The sequence below is a fragment of the Hemiscyllium ocellatum genome, chromosome 1 (genome assembly GCF_020745735.1).
Source record: "Hemiscyllium ocellatum isolate sHemOce1 chromosome 1, sHemOce1.pat.X.cur, whole genome shotgun sequence".
NCBI lineage: Eukaryota > Metazoa > Chordata > Chondrichthyes > Orectolobiformes > Hemiscylliidae > Hemiscyllium > Hemiscyllium ocellatum.
The window spans coordinates 82576617-82596941 of record NC_083401.1 but is presented as its reverse complement, the minus strand read 5'-3'; the positions used below and the strand labels follow the sequence as shown (position 1 = coordinate 82596941).

The 20325-nt window shown below is 38.0% G+C and overlaps 1 protein-coding gene across 1 annotated transcript in view; it reads right to left on the bottom strand.

The window, feature by feature from the left end:
* Positions 1-281: 281 nt before the first annotated feature.
* Positions 282-20325, bottom strand: part of ipo11 (importin 11) — a 476887-nt gene continuing 456843 nt past the window's right edge. Inside the window, exon 30 of the mRNA XM_060823716.1 lies at positions 282-1237. Within this exon, the coding sequence (XP_060679699.1) occupies positions 1073-1237 (165 nt within the window). The 3' untranslated portion in view covers positions 282-1072. The remainder of the gene's footprint in view (positions 1238-20325) is intronic.

Sequence of the window (20325 nt, the reverse complement as noted above, 5' to 3'; positions counted from 1 at the left end):
GGTGCTTGCAGTGACTATGCTATTCTAAGATAGTTGTTACAAAGTTCTGCACATCTTGTCACACTGGCAAAATGAAATAAACTTAAATTAGGTGCACTGAATGTGTGCTGGTTCAAAAGTTCTATTTTATATGCAAAACTTTTCACGCCTTTCACTCTTCATTAAATATCTATGCTGTGCCTTGATACACAAGGTCAACAGTAGTTTTAGGATCTCATGCTGAACAAAAACCCATTTCAACAGCATTTGCTAAATAAAGACTTTATTGTTTTCACTGGTTATCATTCTGAAAGCATTTTGTAATTAGACTGAAAACTGAATGCTGGTCAATATTCAAGGTCTATGCTACTTATCAACATCAAAACGATTAGGAACATTGTGTGATCTGAACCAAGTAAGACTGAAATTTATATTGAAAAGATATACTTGGGTTCTGCAAGGACTAATTTATCAGTTGATAATTGTTTAAAAAGAACTCAAAATGCTGAAAGATAGGTTTTTAGTTGAGGTAAGGTCAATAAAATACAGTAAGGCAACATATATCCCAGACTTAGGCAAACTTTAATCTAGACAATTCTCAATGTTTATATATGTGCATTAAACACACATTATCTGTGAGCTGGTTAACATAATATAAGAAACCAAGCTGCAGGCTTTGCAGCTGAAGCTAAAATGTACTGGACACAGTAAAAACCTTTTCTTTCCAAAAGCTCAATTTTCATCCAATTACTGTGTTCTTGATATCACACGAACTGCTTTCTGTAGTCACACCCTGTAATTTTCTGTAATCTTTCAAATAATACAAAAAGAAAAAAAACACATTCTCGTGTATTCAAATACAATGAACAACGAAGCTACAAGAAGCTCATAGTTTTTAACCCCCAGCAACAGTTATCTCAAACTACATTGGTTCTTTTTTAGCACAGTTCAAAATAATGTTTAACTTGATTTGTTTTCATCAGGATACTACATCAGATTGTGTATGAGGGCTACTGCCACTCTGATGTTGGAAGCTCTGGTGCATTTGCTGTAAGAATATAATTCCATTTCTTCAACTCGAGGAAATTTCTTTTCATAATTTTTGTAAAAACCCTTGCAGTTGTCTGATAACTTCAGTGTCCACAGATTCTATCAGACTCTGGAATCCTTGCTCTCCAAGTAACTCTTGCTGTGCCTTTAGCTTCTCGTAGACAAATTGCTGCAGCGACACACTGTGTACTGGGTCTTTCAATGCAAGCTGCAGGAATTAGATGAAAACCATAATGATTAGCACTGGCAACACATTCTCCCTTTGTAGCATATAATACAGCTGCTGCATTTGCTACTTGTCAGTTCACTTAACAATGATGTTCCCAGGTTACTTGCAGAGCATTGCAAGTCTCATATTGAAGTGTCCTTGTTAAATGAAATATTGTGAACAAAAATTCCTTTGTAGAGGTACCACCTGCACGTTATTAAAAGATGAACTGATTTCCATGCTGCTTGTTTGATCATCAAGTGAACTTTATTTGCAAGTTTTTTTCAAGCTGTTATGGTTGGTGAAAGATCAGTGGGCTAATTTGTAAATTTCATACCAATGTTGCTTTATTAAGTTAGAAGAAATATTTTTGTCGGGATCTACTCAATAAGATCCATTAAAGCTGGTCCTCAGATTTTGTTAAGTAAGATTATTCAGCACAGTAAAAGGTACATAACATGATTACTGGGGAGATCAACCTAACATTGTACCTACTCGCTTGGCCCACCAACCAGCCAATATGCTTAAGCAATGTACCTCAATTTCCCCATAAATTTCCAGAGAATCTGCTAGGTTTCTATAAAACTTCTTTTCTGTCTTAAAATGCAATTACTGCAGTGGTTTGTGTTGAATGTCTTCCAAGTAGAAAACTGGTTTGGACCTGAAAGCATATCAATCAATACAACAGAGTCACTGCTTCTTTTTAAAATCATGATTTCTTCACTCAGAATCAATTAAAGAAATTGAAGACATACTTTACTGTAATTTACGCAAATTAATGGATGCGTGAATGTATTAAAAAATTTATGAAACTTCAAGTTGGTATTTGTGAACAAATATATAATGCCAATTCAGAATCATTGCCGAGCTCAGTGAGGCGATATTTAAAAAAAAGTGATGACTCAAGGATTGACACTTTTCAGAAAAGGTGCAAATTAGAAACAAATTTACTTTGCATAGTTTTCACGTACTTCATTTACCACTTTGCATGAGAGCAACATAGCTATCTTGCCTCCCTTAGCCAAGAATACATGAAGATGAAGATTAGATATTAAAAGCCAATTATGCTTTTTCTACCCAGAGTTCATGTAATCTTGCCTGCAGTCTTTAACAAGCACACATTGTTATTTTATTTGTCCATACTTCAACATATACGTATCACTTCCATGAGGAGTTATGTAAACAACTCCTGCAATACTTTCAAATAATATCTATTGTGCTCCCACAGCTTCATTGAAATCACTTTCTTCTACTGCTGTAGTTATATCTTTTAACAACACTGTTACTCATCCTCTTTTTCAATTTTGTTGAAGTTCTATAGCCTGGAATATTTTAGCTCTTAGTCATGCCTAGCTTGGAGCTAGATTTCTGAACTGGCTACCATATCATTTAATCCCAAAATAGTCCAGAATATCTGCTTAAAAATGCAATATTGTTACAATTATGGAAAACTCAACAGACTTGCTTAGTGAAGTATATCTAGGATGCAACTTATTCTATTCCAGTTGGATTTAATAACACGTCTAGAAATTCTCCAATTTATTTTATAAACTTGGTAAAGATAGCATGTTAATTACTAAATTTGAGAATATTTATAGAAAGCACTGACTACCATAAAGAAACACACATCAAATACATTTGTTCTGTACAACCTTCCTGAAAACACATCCCACAAAGAGGGTGAAATAGATGCAACTCTACAAATGACCTCTTGCTCCCTATTACAAAGTAGAATTACGATTGAGAATAGGAAGCAAGAAACAATTTAATTAGTAGTCCCTGACTTTGATTATGTAACAATGGCAAGTTTATGCAGTGTGAAATTAAGGTACTAGTCATTCATCTGATACAAGTAACCTTGAGGCACATCGTGATAGTAAATATGAACTCCAAAATAATGGCACTAATTGGAAGTTTCAAAAGCTCCTTCTCCGCCCTCCCCATGACTCAGGGGTCATCAACTTGTGACTCCTCACCATGAAGCCCACAGCATCTAGCTGGAAATAACCTGATTTGAACCACCAACAGCAGGCAGGAATAACATAAGAACAAGAACTAGATAACAATCTCAGGTCAGTGTACTAGAATGTTCCTTCCATTATATCTACAAAATGATAAAGAGACCATGAGATTCAGGCTATCTGGCCCATGGACTTTGCTCTGCCAGTCAATAACATTATGGCTGACCTGATCTTAAACATTTTCATTACCTTTTCTCTATATCTCTTGATTCCTTGACTGATTAAAAAGCTTAGCCTTGAACGGTTCTCTAAGGCAAAGAATTGCACAGATTTTCTAACTACTGTGAGAAGAAATTCCTCCTTATCTGAGTCTCAAATGGTGACCACTGACTCTGGGATTATGCTCTCTGGTCCTAGACTCTTCCACAAGGGGAGGGAATTGCTCCACATCAACACTGCCAAGTCCCCAGTCTATCTTATAGGCTTCACCCTTCATTCTCCTAAACTCCAAATGAATATAGACCAAAGCTACTCAAACTCACCTCATAAGGAAATTCCTCCATATCCAGAATCAACCCAGTGAACCTTCTCTGGATTGTCTCCAATGTCAAGATATCTTTCCTTAGAGAAGAGGACGAAACAGCTGTTCACAATATTCTAGGTGTGGCCCAACTAATATAGGAAAGGCAAAAACCTATCTGCCAATTTTGCCTCTACATAGTCACACAGAAGAAAAAAATTCTAATGCAAAATATAAAAACAATATTTGCAAAAGTTAAACATTTGGTAAAGGTGGTGAGACTGCATCTGGTACACTGCGTACAATACAGATCACCATAGTTACAGAAGGATGTTAAATGCATTGAAAGCAGTTCAGAGAAAGTTTACTAAACTAACAGTTCTGCTCTCTTCCCACAGATGCTGGCATATCTGCTGAGTTTCTCTGACAACTTCTGTTTTTGTTATGAGACTAATACCACAAATGAGCAGACTGCCTGAAGGAAAAGCTAGACTGGCTGGGCCTTCTATCCTATGGAGTTTAGGAGAATCAGTGGTGACCTAATTGAACATATAAGATCCTGAGGGGACTTGACTGGGTGGACATTGAAAGGATGTTTCCTCTTGTGATTGAATCTAGAATGAGGAGTCCTAGTTTTAAAATAAGGGAACACCCATTTCAAACAGAGATGAGGTTTGACAGTCTTTGGAATTCCCTTCCTCAAATGGCAGCGGATTACAATCTTTAAATCCTTTTAAGGCACAGAAACATAGATTTTTGAATACCATGGGGATGAAAGATTCTTGGGATATGCAGAAATGTAGAGTTCAAGTTAAAATCAGACCAATCATGATCTTACTGAATGGTGGGGCAGACTTGAGGGGCTGAATGGCCTCCTCCTGTTCCTTGCTCAGATGTTCCTTTCATTACAACCAAATATTCTCAATTTTTTTTTCTACTTCCATTACTTTTCACACATCTCATTTGTCCATGTCATTATAAATCAATTTCTATTCTTTTAACATATATTCCAATTACAAAGAAAGAAAGAAACCGGATCTTTAGGTCTTAACAGTCTCCACAACCCTGACTAAGGAAAATACTCTCCCATTCTACAACTGTAAAGAATCTTTTCACAGTGAATAAAAGAAAACAGTACTTTCAAGCAGGAAGGATATTTCATCTTAAGCAATCATACACCAATCTGTTAGAAATGTATAAATGTGATCATATTTGTATATCATAATACTTCTTCAACTTTTATCAGATCATCAGGAACTCTCAAATTGATTCATGCTAAATAACTTCACAGATTATTCTGCTATAATGCACATTTCATTAACATGATGAATTGGGGACACTATTTCTATAGAGGGAACTTTTAGAATGTGTGTTGGCTGTAACACATTTATATCACCAACAATAAGTGCTGTTTCTATAGCACAATTTTCTTTATAACACGGGGTTGCACAAGAACTCAATAATTGCGTTATAGAAGAACTACCCGTATTTCAACTATGTGGAGATAAGTTGGAATTGTTTTTCTGAAAGCAGAAAAAGGTTAAGATGGTATTAAATAGAGGTTTCAAAACTATGAGTGCATTTGATGCAGTAGTTAGGAATAAACTGATTCCCTGATAAGGAGGCTGATAACAGTCAATCTGAGATTGCTGGCTATCACCAGAAGAACCAGAACAGGCAGACTAGGAGAATTGTACAGCAGGTTGTTATGATCTAGAATGCATTGTCATAAAGGGTGATGAAAGAAAATTTAAGTTTATCATTCTGAAGGAATTAGATCTTCGAAAAGGAAAAATCTGCATGATTGGAACAGAATGGTTAGTTCTTTCTAAAGAGCTGGCACAGATATGATGGATTAAATAGTCTTCTGTGTTCTGTGCTTCTATAAAAATGCATTCAAAGTAATTTCATATACACTAATTCATACACTGCAAGTCACAAGAGTTCTTGAACAACACAGGAGATAAATGAGCAGTTACAAGTGTTTTGGTGACGTTGGTTGAAGGATGAGATTGTCTCAAACTAGCAGACCTCCTCTGCTTCTATTCAAATTGCAGGTTTGGGCTGTGGTAAGCTTTACTGACAATAAACTCATTATGGTTCGATATATGAGTTGGCACTTAGAAAGGTATCAGAGGACTTACTATTCACACTTCAGTTTTCATTCATTGATTTTGAGCTGAATTTGATGATAAAAAATTGCCATTTTAGACAAGATTTTTCATTTTTGGCCTATGCTGAATGGTATCCAAAAAAGTTATTTTAAAGGGTTAAAAGTGAAAAAAATATTCTGCCTGTTAATAGGTGACAAAGAATTGGTTGATTTTAGACAGATTGATAGCATAATATTGTACAATGGAACAATAACATTTTCAACATGGAATAAAACTGATATGGTGTAAGATCTTAACAGTTGCGTGTGAGCTGCAGCATCTGATCAGATAAGGAATTTAATCTCGCAGAAATGAGAAAACTATCTACTCAATGTCCAAATTCTGTACAAACAGCATAAACAAGGATATAACTGTATGCAGACAGTTTTAAACAGCTTTCAATAATACAGCCAAAAATGTAAAATGTTGTCTAAAATGGCAACTTATTTATCATCAGGTTAAGCTAAAAATCAATGAATGAAAACTCAGTTGTGAATAGCAAAGGTATTTTCAGTCTATTTCTTAACTCAATGGTTGAAAATCATATGCAATGTCTGAAGAAAAAAAAGGTTTATCTTGTCGTCTTCCAGATCGGAAAAGGTGAGAAAATAGGTCTTCAAGTATACTAATGTCCAAGATGAAGCTGAGAATGGCTTTGGGCTAAAAAAGCATGGGCTGCCTGATTTGGCAGGATTGCTTTGTTATTATAACTTCTTACATAATGATCTACATTAAGTGATCGAAACTTGGCTTATAAAAATTAACCTGCCATTTGGATCTTCAAGTGGCTTGAACAAACATAAATTGATATGTGCAGATCCTCCCAGCAAAGAAAAACAACTGCTCAATGCATGGCCAATAAAACACTGATGTTTGAGACAGCAGCTTTTGGAAGGTTGGAGGCTGGGAATGAGAATATGTATTCATACATCAGAAGCTCAGTTACAGAGAGTGTACTATACAAATCACAGCTTTTTGAGGTTGTAGCAGGTAGGTAAAAAGGAAAAAGTGGATTAATGGATTCAATTTTTAAAATGTATTCAATAAGACACCACACATGGAGGCTACTGCACAAAATTAGGCTCCTAGGCTAATATTGTTAAAACTCAGTGGAGTAGTGCTCTGGAAATCAAGCTCCACTACTCCCAGGGTCAACACAAGATCTAGGAACAGGAATAGGCAATTCAGCCACTCAACACCCTGATTTGGAAATATATCACTGTTCCTTCACTGTCACAGTTTCAAAGTCCTGGAATGCTCTATGTAATGGCATTGTGGATCTACTGGCTGCAGCAGTTCAACAAGGTTCACAACCACTTTCGCCAGGGAATCTAGTAATGAGCAACAAATGCTATCGCATCCAATGATGTCCAGTCCCACAGGCGAATTAAAAATAGGTGGTGGAACCAGAGTTCTTTAACCTTTTGAAGGCTCAGGTAGATTGGTAGTTGTTAAGCAAAGGGGTTATGCTATCAGGGGTAGAATGGAAAATGGATGAGAGGTCACAATCAGATTAGCCATGGTCTTATTGAATGGTAGAGCAGGCTTGGGGGCTGAACCACCTACCCCTGATCTGTGTGTTCAAATGTACGAACAGCCTCAGTCAGCGAACACAAGAACAGATGTACAGGTTCCCCTCCAAATCACACCCCATCTTGACTTGGAAATATATCGGTATTCCTTTATTACCACTAGGTCAAAACCTTGCAACTCCCTTTCTAACATTGTGGACATCAGATGCTAGCTTTACCAGTGATGCTCAAACCATCCTGAGGGCTGATTTAAAAACATCACGAGGTAAATGACAGGATAGATACTGGGAAAATGGTTCCCTTGGCTGGGGAGTCGAGAACTAGGAGTTCATAAATCCAGAATAAAGGTTGGCCATTTTAGATCAAGGTAAGGAGCAAATAAATCTCTAGAATTTTTTGTCCCAGAGAGCTGTGGATGCTCCATCATTGAATATATTCAAGAAAGACAAAAATAGATTTTTAGAAATCAAGAGAATCAAGAAATCTAGAGATTGGACAGGAAATGGAATCAATGTCAAATACCACTGGCAACCTTGTTGAATGGCAGAGTAAGCTTGAAATCCCAAGTGTCGAGAGTGTAATGCTGGAAAAGCACAGCAGGTCAGGCAGCATCCAAGGTGCAGGAGAATCGACATTTCGGGCATAAACCCTTCATCAGGAATTCCGGGTGGGCCTATGCCTGAAATGTCGATTCTCCTGCTCCTTGGATGCTGCCTGCCCTGCTGTGCTTCTCCAGTACCACACTCTTGACTCTGATCTCCAGCATCTGCAGACCTCACTTTCTCCTCTCAAAGTCCAAGTGGCCTATTTCTACTTGTTATGATCCTATAATCTTCTATGCACATTTGAAGCTTGTAAGCCTCCAATCTGTCAATATGTTCTTAAATCTTCAAGAATAGGTAAGAGGCAATCTTACAAGAAGAATGTGTGCACTTCATGTCAGGTAGGTTTGTATAGATGTTGAAATTATACTCGATAGCAAGATGGGTTTCTGCATGCACCGTGTACACTATAGATCATAAAAAACCTTAGCACTAAAACTATAAGTTGAGATTAGTTGCTATGCAGTTTTATAGTGTTTGAAGCAATACAGTAGTACAGTATTTGATAAGTAAAGTAAGCATTCAATACATATTTATATGGATTGTTGTCAAATATGGAATTAAAATTGGATGTAATTAAATTTTGGACACTTTTCTTGTGCGAGATTGAGATATTGTTACCTTTAGCAGGCAAAAGATTTTAGAGCCTCTAAGTAGAACCTCGAGTACAAAAGCCAGCAGTACATATGACCATGTGGGGTATTACAACAGACTTTGACCATATCTGACTATCATGCATACGTGCCATCACTGATAAACAGGTAAATTCTGTTCTGGTTGGGTAACAATTGGTATCAATATCGAAAATATCTTATCAGGTTCAGCTGTGCTACACAAATGAATAAACCATCAGCACCCACTGTCCATGAATTTACACAATAAATGACCAATTAGAATAAAACTGTGAACTGCCAAGCAAACAGAATCTTTGAGGGGGACAGAAAATAACTAAACAAAAAAGCATCATCTCAAAAATCAAAGTTTTGTTTTAATAAAGATGTACAACTAAGAATTTCAGCAAGCAACCATTTCAGTTGATTGTACTGAATCTGTTGGCTTGAACATTTTACCAGGAAATAATTCTGCTTAAAAATCTTGCATGTCACTTTACCTTGGTTTTTGACTTTATTGAGTATTAAAATGTGACATTAACTTTCAGACCTACAGCATTATACACAGACAACTAAGATGAAAGAGAAATGTTAGACATTTTTTAGTCTGGCCTCTCTATCAATTCATTTCACATCTCATTTAAATTTATGAATACTGTTAGTCAATCCAACATTATCTTTCAAATTATGAGATTATCAAATAGCCAGTTGTTACACTAGTTAATTAACATCCATTAAAAATTGAATGAGAAACCACCCACAAGGTTATAAACACAAACTCGGCTTCTCAAGTTGTGTGTTAGAACTTAATAAATAAGTTCAAGAACTAATTGCAGTTAATTAAACAGAACTGTTATAGTGCCAAAATGGAACTACATAAATATTTCAATGCAGACTATAAAACAGAAATACAGAGATGAATTTTTTTTTAAGCTGTTGGTTTAATCAAATTTCACAAAAAGAGATGGAGTCCTTAGCGGCATGGTGTAAAGACAGCAATCTCTCCATCAACATCAGCTAGGCAAAGGAGCTAGATCACTGACTTCAGGGAACAGAATGGAGGGCATGCTTCTATCTGCATCAATGGAAATGGACGACAGCCTGGGAGTGATGATCACCAACAATCTGTCCACGTACACCCATGTTGACGTGACAGTCAAGAACAATGTCTCTACTTCCTCAGGAGGCTAAGGAAACTTGGCACTTCCAAAAGGAAACATACCAATTTTTATAGAAGCACTATAAAAAGTATCTTCTAACTGGATGCATTGCAGCATGATATGGCAACAGTTCTTCCCAAAAGCGCAAGAAACCACAGAGTCATGAACACAGTCCAGTCCATCACACAAACTGCCTTCCATCCGTTGACTCAATCTATATTTTCCACTGCCTCAGGAAAGCAACCAACATAATCAAAGAGCCCTCCCATTCCATTATACTCTCTTCCACTCTCTTCCATTGGGCAGAACATATAAAATACACATACGAACAGATTCAAGAACAGTGTCTTTCCTGCTGTTATCAGACATTTGAATGTACCTCTTAAAATGTTAATATTGTTCTCTCTCTGCACCTTCTCAGCAGCTGGAATGCTTGACTTTAATGTCTTAGACCTGGACCTTCAGTAGAAAGTGGATCTCCCAGTTCATCCATAGTTTCTAGCTGAGGAATGTTCAGATTAACTTCTTTGATATTCAGTCATCCATGCACTTATTAATGCAGTCTGCAATGGTAGTGGCACCTAATTTAGGCCGAGTTCATAGAAACATTGAACCCCTACAGTGGGGAAACAGGCCATTTGGCCCAACAAGTCCACACAGATCCTCCGAACAGTATCCCACCCAGACCCATTCTCCTACTACCCTACACTTCCCCTGACTAATATACCTAGCCTAAACATCCTGAATGCCATGGACAATTTAGCATAGCCAATTCACCTAACCTGCACATCTGTGGCCTGTGGGAGGAAACCTACGCAGACACGGAGAGAATGTGCAAACTCCACACAGACAGTCGCCCGAGGCTGGAATCAAACCCAGGTCCCTGGTGCTGTGAGGCAGCAGTGCTAACCACTGAGCCACTGTGCCGCCCTTGTTCTTGAATGTGGACCAATCCACTGGCTCTAAGCAGCTACATAGAACCTCTTCTGTTTCCTCAGAACAACTCTTGCACTACTTTCTGTGCTGGGTCCTCATGCTTCAGTTTCTGCTGGTAAGCCGGGAGGAGGAACAATGTTCTAGTTGTGTTGCATTGGTCAAGGATGCTCAGACCTCTCGGGGACAGGAGACATGTTGATGGTATTTTGATAGCACAGTCTCGAACTTGGCCATCTTGAAGTCACTGCCTCCAATGAACAAGGCCTCAAAGTATTCCATCTCAAGACGGTTTGTGGCATTGTATACTTCATCAAGTGCACTCTTCACTTCTGCATGGGGTGGGATGTGGGCTGCTGTCAGGATAGTTAGGACAGTAATACTGACAACTTGTGCTCCAGGAGTAGCCTGTTCGCGGCCAAGCTGTTTTTGTATATCTAAAAGATTGCCATCATCCCAAAAATGTGAAAATTTGCTCAGATATGTCCTGATTACAAGAAGCAGGACAAATCAAATTATTGCTCCATCAGTATACTCTTGATCCACAGCAATATGACGGAAGATACCATCAACAGTGTTATCAACTGAGCTACTCACTACCATTTATTTTGAGTTCTGCTAAGGCTGCTTGACACTTGAACTTTATGAAAGCCTTGACCCAAACATGGATAAAAGAGATAAATCCAAGAGGATAAGTGGGAAATGACCACACTGACATCATGGCATAACTGACCTTATGTGGCTTCAAAGATTCAAAGAATCATTGTCCATGGGATTAAGGAGAAAATTCTCCGTTGGTTACTGCTATACCTACCAGATGGGAAGATGGCTATGGTTTTCAGATGTCAGTTATCTCAGTTCAATATGGCTGCAAGAGATCCTCATGATATTGTGCAAGGCCAAACCATCTTCAGATGCTTTCTCAATGACCTTCTTTCCATCAATGTCAGAAGTCAGGATGCTCAGCGATGATTACCCAACATTCATTGTGAAGCAGTTCTGTGTCAAAATCTAACAGCACATTGACAACGACTAGGCTTGTGCTGTAAGTAGTAGGTACCATTTGTACCACACAAATGCCAGGAAATGACCACTGCAACAAGACAGCATCTAACCATCTCTCTGAAATCCCATGGCATTATCACAATGGATGATCCATTTTTAGTACATAAGGGGTTACTATTGACCAAAAACTGAATTAGACCAACTAAACAAGAAAGATAGCAAGACAGGAAGGGCAGAGACTAGGCATTGTGAAGTAACTGAGCTCCTTACATTTCAAATTCTTTCTATCAATGATAAGGCCCAAGTCAGGAGATAGAATATGCTCCACTCATGGTACCAACAACATGCAAGAAGCTTGACACCACCTAGAAAAAAGTCAGGTTCCCATCTATCACCTTCAACATTCAGTCCTTCCACACCGTCACAAGGTGGTAGTGATGATTACCATCTACAAGATGCACTGCAGCAACTCATCAAGGTTCCTTCAAAAGCAGTTTCCAAACTTGTGACCCCTATCACCTAGAAGGACAAGGGCAGCAGATGCATGAGAACACTGGCATCTGAAAGCGCCCCCAAATAATGCACCATCGTGACGTGGAACTGTATTGTTATTCTTTCACTACTGCAATATAAAAATTCTCAAACTCTCTTCACAGCATGAATGCGAGTGCATCTACACCAGATGAACTTCATTGGTTTAAAAAAAGGATGCTCACCCCAAGGGCAGCTGGGGCTGGATAACAAACAAGGAGGATGATTGCACCTAAATCTCAGGAGGTCTCAGTTATCTATAAGAATAATAGGTTGGTTATGGTAGGGGATTTTAACTTTCCAAACATAGACTGGGACTGCCAAAGGGTTAAGGGTTTAGATGGAGAAGAATTTGCTAAGTGTGTACAAGAAATGTTTCTGATTCAGTATGTAGATGTACTTACTAGAGAAGGCGCAAAACTTGACCTACTCTTGGGAAGTAAGGCAGGGCAGGTGACTGAGGTGTCATTGGGGGAGCACTTTAGGGCCAGTGACCATAATTCTATTAGTTTTAAAATAGCGATGGAAAAGGATAGACCAGATCTAAAAGTTAAAGTCCTAAATTGGAGGAAGGCCAATTTTGATGGTATTATGTAAAAACTTCCAAAAGTCAATTGAGGGCAGGTGTTTGCAAGTAAAGAGATAGTGGGATAGTGGGAAAATGGTAAGCCTTCAAAAACGAGGCAACGAGAGGTTAGAGACAATATATGCCTGTTAGGGTGAAAGGAAAGGCTGGTAGGTATAGGGAATGCTGGACGATTAGAGAAATTGAGGGTTTGGTGAAAAAGAAGAAAGCATACGTCAGGTATTTAGGAGAGATTGAGTGAATCCTTAGAAGAGTATAAAGCCAGTAAGAGTATACTTAAGAGAGAAATCAGGAGGGCAAAAAAGGGGACATGAGATAGCTTTAGCAAGTAGGATTAAGGAGAATCCAAAGGGATTTTATAATTACATTATGGACAAAGGTTAACTATGGAGAAAATAGAGCCCCCCCCCAAAGATCAGCAAGGCAGCCTTAGTGTGGAACCACAGGAGATGGGGGAAGATACTAAACGAGTATTTTGCATCAGTGTTTACAGTGGAGAAGGACATGGAAGATATAGAATGTGTGGACATTGATGGTGACATCTTGAAAAATATCCATATTACAGAGATGGTGGTGCTGGATGTCTTAAAATGCATAAAAATGGATAAATCCACAGCACCTGATCAGGTGTACCCTAGAACTCTGTGGAAAGCGAGGGAGGTGATTGCTGAGCCCCTTGCTGAGATAGGTATATCAACGATGGTCACAGATGAAGTGTTGGAAGACTGGAGGTTGGCTAACGTGGTGCCATTATTTAAGAAAGATGGTATGGAAAAATCACGGAACTATACAGTGGTGGGCCTGACATCAGTGGTAGGCAAGTTGTTGGAGGGAATCTGAGGGACAGGATTTACATATATTTGGAAAGATAAGGACTGATTAGGGAGAGGCAACATAGCTTTGTGCATGGGAAATCATGTCTCATGAACTTAGACTCTGAGTTTTTTTGAAGAAGTAACGAAGAAGATTGATGAAGGCAGAACGGTGGACATGATCTATGTGGACTTTGGTAAGGTGTTTGACAAGCTTTCTCATGGTAGATTGGTTTCTCATGGATACAGAACTGGCTTGAAGGTGAAAGACAGAGGCTGGTGGAAGATGGTTGCTTTTCAGACTGCAGGCCTGTGACCAGTGGTGTGCTACAAGGATTGGTGCTGAGTCCACTGCTTTTTGTCATTTATATGAATGATTTGGATGTGAACATAGGATGTATAGTTAGTAAGTTTGCTGATGACACCAAAGTTGGAGGTGTAGTGGACAGTGAAGAAGGTTACCTCAGAGTTCAACGGGATCTTGATCAAATGGGCCAATGGTCTAAGAAATGGCAGATGGAGTTTAATTTAGATAAATGTGAGGTGCTGCATTTTGGAAAGGCAAATCAGAGCAGGATTTATACACTTAATGGTAAGGTCCTGGGGAGTGTTGTTGAACAAAGAGACCTTGGAGCGCAGGCTATAGTTCCTCAAAAGTGGAGTTGCAGGTTGATAGGATAGTGAAGGCGGCATTTGGTATGCTTTCATTTATTGGACAGAGCATTGAGTATAAGAGTTGGGGGTCATGTTGCAGCAGTACAGGACATTGTTTCGGCTACTTTTGGAATATTGTGTGCAATGCTGGTCTCCCTCTTATAGGAAAAATGTTGTGAAACTTGAAAGAGTTCAGAAGAGGTGTACAAGGATGTTGCCATGGTTGGTGGATTTGAGCAAGGGGGAGAGATTGAATAGGCTAGGGCTGTTTTCTCCAGAGCGTTGAAGGCTGAGAGGTGACCTTATAGAGGTTTATAAAATCACAAGAGGCACAAATAGGGTCGGTAGACTAGGTCTTTTCCTAGTCTGGAGTCCAGAACTAGAGGGCAAAGATTTAGGGTGAGAAGAGAAAAATTTATAAGGGACCTAAGGGGCAATTCTTTCCACACAGAGGGTGGTGTGTGTATGGAATGAGCTGCCAGATAAAGTGGTGGAGGTTGGTTCAATTATAGCATTGAGAAGGCATCTGGATGGGTATATGAATAGGAAGGGTTTAGAGAGATATGGGCTGAAGGGTCTGTTTCCGTGCTGTACATCGCTATGACTCTAAATGCTGAATTTGCCAACAATGTCTACATCCCATGAAAAAAGTTTTAAGAAAGCTTGGGATTTTGAATTTCCATCAAGTTATTTAGCATTTATTCCGGTATAGGTAAGAAAAAGTATTGACATAAATAAGTAAAAATGGAATTTTCCTGGATAAAAGTGTAATTAATGAAAGATAATTTGCAGATTTGTTAAAGGAAAATTGTATTTAAGTAACTTGATTGGTTTCTATGCTGCTGACAACAGAGCTTCAGGATTTTGATAAATAGTGAAAGAACATCAATATAATTGTAAACTGAATCAGATAGCAATAGATTTCATGAATACATCCAACAGACTAGTGAACTAAGCAGATAGATTGTAGATATAATTTTACAGAGATAAATGTGGAATAATATGTTTTCTCCGGAAGATTGAGCAGGGCAATAAAAACAATGATCACACTTATACTGAAATACAAACACCACATTACTCATTTATACTACATATATTAAAATACAGGGCCCTGTTCTACGTAGACAGAACATGTGTAGGCACATTGTATCTGTTTCAACCTAACAACATAGGTGACAACCATTTTCTGGTTCATTTCTAAAGGCAATTTCTTGATTAATCGGAGCAACCTGCCTGGTCTAAATTTAAATAAAATTTGCATTTAACTTTCAGACACCAACTAACTGGTATATTCTCCATGGCAATGTCTCCACATTGTCTTTACCAATTAAAATCCATTTGCCAACTAATCAGCACTCTCTTCTCATACAGTATTGGATTTAATTCTCTTTTGCACTGGCATTTTGTGAATACCCTGAAGCACAAAAAATTTTTTAAAATGACACAATGAGACTTTTAAAGCAATACACAAGTTATCTATATCAGCTGGACTTAACATATTAAGAAAACCTCTGGGCAAAAGACATTCATTGTAATCAGGAACTTTTAACAGAGAGCAGTGCTAATAGCAGGGATCGAGGAAGAATCCAAACAGCTATTACCATAAAAGTGAGCAATGTATTTTCGCCTCTGCACATTTGTCGAAATGTTTAAGAAAATACATGGAACATTAAATCAACATATCTAAAAGGTTCCACAACTAATCAAAAGAAATCCATATTTAGATATAAATTAGCCTTGATATCAAGTAGTGGGAGATTTGTTTCAGTTAACAGCTAGTTATTTCAATTTTGGCAACTGCTTGTTGTCACACTCTGAACTGCCATTTTAATGTCAAGGGTAGTTGGTCTCATCTCACGTTTGAAGTGCAGCTCTTTTGTCTCTTTTTGGACAATAATAGAACATAGAACAATACAGCGCAAAACAGGCCCTTCAGCTCTCAATGTTGCGCCGACCTGTGAATTATTCTCAGCTCGTCCCCCTACACTATCCCAAAATCATCCATGTGCTTATCTAAGGATTGTTTAAATCTCCCTAATGTGGCTGAGTTGACTACATTAGCAGGTAGGGCATTCCATGCCCTTACCACTCTCTGCGTAAAGAACTTGTCTCTGACATCTGCCTTAAATCTATAACCCCTCAATTTGTAGTTGTGCCCAGGCTCTGGTGGATTACGAACTGAACATCAATGAGCAGGTCGTTGCTGATTCAAAGGATTTGTCCTGCTTTTTGTGGACAGTTTTCCACACTGTTTGGGAGATGCCAGTGTAGTAGCTATACCAGAGCAATTTGGTTAGGGTATAGCTAGCTCTGAAGCATGTCAGAGATGTTGTTGACAGACCTAGTCTTTACTGTATCCAGTGCCCTCAGCTATCTTTTTTTGATACCATTTAAAATGAATTGAACTGGCTGAAATGGTATTTATAATGGTGGGAATGTAAGTTACAGCCCTTCCAAAGATTGCCATAGAATCTTCCACATCCAGCAGAGAAAGCAAGCTGGACTTTGGGTTTTATCATCTATTTGAAAGATAGAACTGCTGCAGTAAAACACTTCCTTTATTCTGCGTCGAGATGGCAACCTTGATTTTTGGGCTCAAGTCCTGGAGTGGGACTTAATCTTACAAATCTGAATCACATGCTAGGGTGTGTCAACTCAGTTACATGTAATACTTCGTGCTGTACAGTTGGGTGTAACTTTTCTTCAACAGTGATGTTGAACGGAGATCCTGCTTGCCTGTCCCAGTGGTTTTACTACAAATGAAAGATTTGATTTAATTTGATTTATTATTGTTACATGCATCTCGGTACAGTGAAAAATTTTGTTTTGTGTGCAGTACAGGCAGGTCCCACCATACAAAGTGCATAAGGGTTATAGAACAGAATGAAGAATACAATGTGATGGCTCCAGAGAAGGTATTCAAATAGCAAGGTCCAAAGGCATAAACTGAAAAGGACAAATGTATTCTTTCCTTGGCATGGCCAATTTTATTTCCCTTTATTCATATCACCAATTCAAATTATGCAATTGTACACTGCTGCTTGAGGAATCTCTTTATGTGAAAAAATGGCTTCTACCACAACTATTCACATAACTCATTGCACTTCAAACTAATCAACTGCAAAGTAAATACTTTGAGCTATTCCCAAGTGTCATGATAAGCCAGTGTAAGTGTCTTAACATCTTTTCTCTTTCTCTCAGTAAATTGGGCATAACGCTATTACAGTGCAATCATTCATATGACTCCTAAACAAAATTACCAAAAAGACCCACCAAACACATTCCAAACAGACTGTCACTGGAGTGGAGGATGATGCATGGCACAGAAATAAAAGTGATTCAGCATATGACTTGTGGATTTTTTAAACAAGGTCACTGGCGAGACTACCATTTATTGCCCATCCATGATCACTCTTGAAAAGATGCTAGTCAGTTGCCTTTTTGAACCATTGCAATAACAAGTATACCAAATTATTCCTTCCATGTTATACAATTTATGTTGTTGAAATAGAATATTTTTATTTGGGAAAGGAAAATGGTAACTGTTGAAAATTAAAGCAAAAGATGCATTGAAATATGATTGACATCCGCAAAACGTAAATAGATTGGCTTGGTACAGACCTTTGTGACTGATAATAGATTTCACCTGACATTTTAATTTAGCTTTCTTTTGCAGGTACTCATTGCATTTTATTAGTTTCTGTTTATACTGTGAAACTTATTTAGTCATTGACTTACTAAATTGTGAATGTTTTAGGCTAATCTGTTGCTATTCACCGACAGAAGTATATTCCGGACCTCTTTATGACTAAGGTATTCCTGATTGCTTTATAGACCAACAGGCTATACACTTTCTTCAACATAAGTAAAGAACAATTCTTTTATCAAATTACTAAGAATACATGTCATTAAAATAATTTTTAGCTCTACACATATAGCAAGATATGCTCTTGCCTAGTTGATAGCTTGCTCAAGTAATGCCAATAATGTAACAAATGTAAAATACTGCATCTAATGGAGGCATCAGAAGAGTGATTTCTCGTATGAACTCTCAATTTCTTACTGCATCATAGCAATAGTAATTTTCACATATGCATATAATTTAAAAACTATGTTCTTCATGTTTAATGATTTAAATTAAATCTGTGATAAAAGTTCCCAAAAGCAAAAAAAAACATTTTCATAAATTCCAAGATTGATGTTCGATTTCCCACAAATGTCTCAATTTCACATTTGGTTATGCAAATAAGCTGCTACTTTGGAAGCAATATACCTCTGGACTACTTCTTGAAAGGGGCATGCTGCCAGAAAATTATTATTTTGCTTTGCACAATAAGATTTCTGCTAAGTACAGTACACTAAAATGCTAAACCAATATTTTTAAATTGTCAGTATTTCAAAATATCCCCATAGTGTAGAGCTGATGGGTAATTAGCATATGCAGCGGAATTGCAAGACAAACTGCTATCAGTTTCATTGCTCATAACTGCACATAATTATGCTTTTTAGTCCCCTTTTGTGTGTACACACCTCAAAGAAATGTACTTACTGAATGCTGTGGGTTTGATAGTCTTACATTTATATTCATTCAAGTAGATAGCCTAACAATAGTCTCACTACTTTTCCAAGCAAAATGAATATAGACCAAATAAAAACCAAAAGAACTGTGGATGCTATAAATCAGAAACAAAAACAGAAATTGCTGGAAAAGCTCAGAAGTTCTGGCAGTATCTGTGGAAAGAAATCAGAGTGAATATAGACCAAGTTTTTCTTCTACTGCGGTATTCTATTGGACATCTAAAGCATTGAAAGCACAGTAAAACACCCTTGAAATGGGAAGGTGAATACACTAAATAAAACTGCCAGTGCTCCTAGGTCTTTGCAGAACAAAAAAATTGACATTAGCACCATGTCATAAGGACATGGGGAACGAAAATAGGCCATTTCACCCTTCCAGCCTGTACCACCACTCAATAAGGTCATGTGTCATCATAACCATAGAACTTCTACAGGAGTCCATTTGGTTCATTCAGTCCACTCCAACCCCCCCAAAGAGAATCCTACCCTATCCCAGTAATCTTGCATTTCCTATGGTTAAACCGCTTAACCTATACATCCCTGGACACTATGGGAAATTTAGCATGGCCAATTCACCTAACTGCACAACTTTGGACTGTTGGAGGAAACCCATGCAGACACAGGGAGAATGCGCAAACTCCACACAGAGTTGAACCTGGTGCTGTGAGGCAGCAGTGCTAACCACTGAGATACCGTGCCCCCCCTAACGTAAGACCATACATACCCACTTTTACCTCAAAATGCCTCTTAGTACTATTGAGTAACAAAAATTCATCAATTCATTTAAGAATAATTGATTGGACATCAACTGATATGCTGCTGAGGACTATATTCAGAAGCAATCAGGTCAGAAAAGTCAGAAACGAGAAAATGACCAATGAGCAAAGCTTCCTCATTTAATAAGGCAGGCATTATTTTGAGAGTTCTTGGAAATTTTGAACTCATGATTTCATAGGAAATTATGAGTAATGAATTACAGTTTTGTAATTTGCATTCCACAAAGGTGTCAATGCCATACGTGAGGCTTTTCCCCAACTTTTTCTTCAGATGTTATAGAGCATTGTAGATCAAGGTTTGACAGCTTTCTTGCCTCTTCATAACAGTCAACACCTTGGTGCTGTTCTCAAATTTTGAATTTTGTCCAGAAAGCATTTGACAAAATACCACACAAAAGGCTGCTGCATAAGATAAAGGTGCATGGCATTATGGGTAATGTATTAGCATGGTTTGAAGATTGGTTAACTAACAGAAAGCAAAGAGTGCGGATAAATAAAATGTTTTTCTGGTTGGCGATCAATGGCTGGTGGTGTCCCTCAGGGTTCAGTGTTGGGAGTGCAATTGTTTACAATTTACATAGATAATTTAGAGGTGGGGACCAAGTGTAGTGCGTTAAAGTTCACATTTGACACTAAAATGAGTCTTGGAACAAAGTTTGTAGAGGATGCTGAAA